Below are 3,121 nucleotides of genomic sequence, written 5' to 3' on the forward strand. Positions count from 1 at the left end.
CGCAATAAATAGTACTCCCTCCGTCCCGGTTTAAGAGTCGTTTTTGTATTTTACACATATATTAAGAATCATTGACCAACACGTTCATTTTATCTTTAAAACTGTTAACTATAATGACTCTATTTACATGCATTAAATATTTTTAGAACTTTTAAACACCTGACTCTTCCACTTTTTCTTCTTTCATTATTTTTCCACCTGACTCTATTTACTACACTTCTCTTCACTATTTTTAACCTCCGTAGATGCTGGAAATGTTGGATTCCCTCCAAAAAATTTCATTCTAAATTTGAGTTTTCAACTTAAAATTTTTAATTTCAAAACTCTCTCCAATTACCCTTCTATATATGTTTAAGACAAGATGTATACATTTTCAAGTGACAATATAAAATACTTTCATGGTATAGATGATGAACATTGATTTGAATTTACCAGTGGATTATGATGAAACTATACCAGAAGGTAAATTTTCCTTCTTTTCTCTTTTATACGTATATTTTTTCACGTTACTTTTCACTTGATTTTATCTTATTGATTTCTTTATTGTTATGAACTTAAGTGTATTAATCTTAATCAAGATAGATATATTTTTTTAATCTTTTTTAGATTCCAAATATGTATTTTTGTATATTTACATATATGTGTATGATCTTTATTTTTTATTTTATATGTATTTCAAAATAAATATATCTGGTTATGTGTTCTTATATTTATGTTTTGTTGTATCTATTGTAGGTGGAGATAATATTTTTCAAGAAGAGTATACATCTCATACTCATGAAAGAACAAATGAATCAACTCAATCAACTCCAAAAAATGCAAGATCATATATTTTTGATTTAAACCAATCCCCTCGTTTTGATTTGAATGAGCCTCCACCTTCAGAGCATCCTTCTCCTCCTCACACACAAGGTAAAATTTACAACTTAAGTTCATCAAATTGTTTATAAATTTAATTGTTGTTAATATTTTTGCTTTAATTCAAACTTATAAATTTCAGTTGGCAAAGTTCATTAATTTAATGTGTCAAGTTGATTTTTTTTAATATACATTTAAGTGTATAAACTCTTCTTCCTGGCATATAATTTTTAAATTTTATAGATATTTAAAATGTATTGTTGGTGTTAAAGTAGAGAAATTGAAATTTTAACAATATTATTGTAATTTTTAGATTTTATTTGTTACTTTAAAAATCATTTTCTTTGTAAATAAATATATGTGTATATGTACTTTTGCAGGTGATGAAAATGAGTCAGGCACAATGGTCAGATCAAAAACAAAAAATTTATCCAATGATGACCGTCGTGCCATATACATTGCCTTATTAAAGAAAAGTGTAAATGGAAAGTTAAAATGGGGTACAACAAAGGCCGTCGCAAATGAATTTTCAGTTACCATGCGTACGGTTCAACGTATCTGGAAAAGGGCAAAGGAGACTTCCAATGGAGTGGTTAATGTTTCGCATCTTAAAATAAAAAATTGTGGTCGCAAAAGAGTACAAATAGATCTTCAACAACTTAAAAGTATTCCTCTGTCTAAACTGACAACTCTTCGTTCTACGGCCTATGCGATCAAGGTTGCAAAATCAACATTGTTTAGGTGCCTCAAACGTGGTGGAAAAATAAGAAGACATTCTAATTCTATCAAGCCATTTTTGATCGATAAAAACAAGAGAAGTCGAGTTGAATTTTGTTTATCAATGTTGGATAAAAATAGTTTTCCAAATAGTCCTCAATTTGTGAATATGGAGAATATCATTCATATTGATAAGAAGTGGTTTTATTTGACCAAGAAATCTGAAAATTATTATCTTGTTGTAGATGAAGAGGAGCCTCATCGCACATGTAAAAGTTAAAATTTTGTTATAAAAGTGATGTTTTTTGCTGCAGTAGCAAGGCCACGATATGACGCAGGAGGAAATGAAATTTTTTCCGGTAAGATTGGCATATATCCTTTTGTTACAAAAGAGCCAGCTAAAAGGAGCAGTGTCAATCGAGTGGCAGGAACTCTCGAAACAAAAGTAATAACTTCAATCGGAAGGGACGTAATAAGATCATACTTGATCGAGAGAGTTTTACCGGATATTCGAGCAAAATGGCCAGATGGAAATAATATCACTGTGTACATTCAACAAGATAATGCAAGAACACATCTTGATCCTACTGATAGAGAATTTTGTGAAGTTGTCTCAATATTTGGATTTGATATTCGTTTAATGTGCCAGCCATCAAACTCTCCTGATCTAAATATATTAGACCTTGGCTTTTTCAGTGCCATTCAATCACTACGCTATAAGGAGTGTCCAAAAACCATTGATGAGCTTATCACGGTTGTTGAAAGATCATTTCAGGCTTACCCTCCTAGAACATTAAACAAAATTTTTTGTACCCTGCAAAGGTGTATGATGGAAATTCTAAGAGTACAAGGCTCCAACAAGTATAAGATACCCCATATGAAAAAGAGTATTTTGGAGAGACAAGACAGACTCCCTCGCCAGATGAAGTGTGATGTCCAACTTGTGAAAAATGCAATTAGCTGGTTGAATTTAGGTAGTTAGATGTGGTTATGAGAAGATTATTTATGTAACTTTCAAATTTTAAATTTTAAGTTTTCATTTGTTTCTACTTTACATTTGTTAAAACTGTTCATATAAATTATTTTTTTTTGTCAATTAAGCATGTTTTAGGATGATTTTTTCATTCTCATGTACAAAACAACAAAGATAACTATATGAAAGACATAATGATTCAAAAGAATATTTATCATAAATTTTGAATAATTTGATATGTTTTTTATAATTAAGGTGGGTAAAATTATATTTATGTTTTTATGAGAAACTAATTGGAATTGAATTTGTTACCCATTTCTTAAAAATTGTAAAGTTTATGAATTTTTATATCTAAGGTGTAGTTTATAAATGTGAAGGTTATTTTTTTTTTGTCCTATGCATGTTTTTATGAATGAGTTTTTCATTGTCATGTAAAAATAATAAAGATAACAATATGTAAGACATAATGATTCAAAAAATAGTTTGTATGTTTATAACAAAAATCACCTAAATTAGTGTGTATGTTTATATAACAATAATCCAACAAAAAAAGCAGTGAACAAAAAATTTCAT

General features: G+C 29.0%; 1 protein-coding gene across 1 annotated transcript; it reads left to right on the forward strand.

The window, feature by feature from the left end:
• The first annotated feature begins 407 nt into the window (after window positions 1-407).
• Window positions 408-2,557, forward strand: LOC141673254 (uncharacterized). The gene is made up of 4 exons (XM_074479985.1): window positions 408-462; window positions 736-912; window positions 1,239-1,844; window positions 1,890-2,557. Exons 1-4 carry the CDS (start codon window positions 408-410, stop codon window positions 2,555-2,557), a joined length of 1,506 nt encoding a protein of 501 aa, XP_074336086.1.
• Window positions 2,558-3,121: the final 564 nt, after the last annotated feature.

This window comes from Apium graveolens, chromosome 7 (genome assembly GCF_009905375.1).
Source record: "Apium graveolens cultivar Ventura chromosome 7, ASM990537v1, whole genome shotgun sequence".
In the NCBI taxonomy this organism is placed as follows: domain Eukaryota; kingdom Viridiplantae; phylum Streptophyta; class Magnoliopsida; order Apiales; family Apiaceae; genus Apium; species Apium graveolens.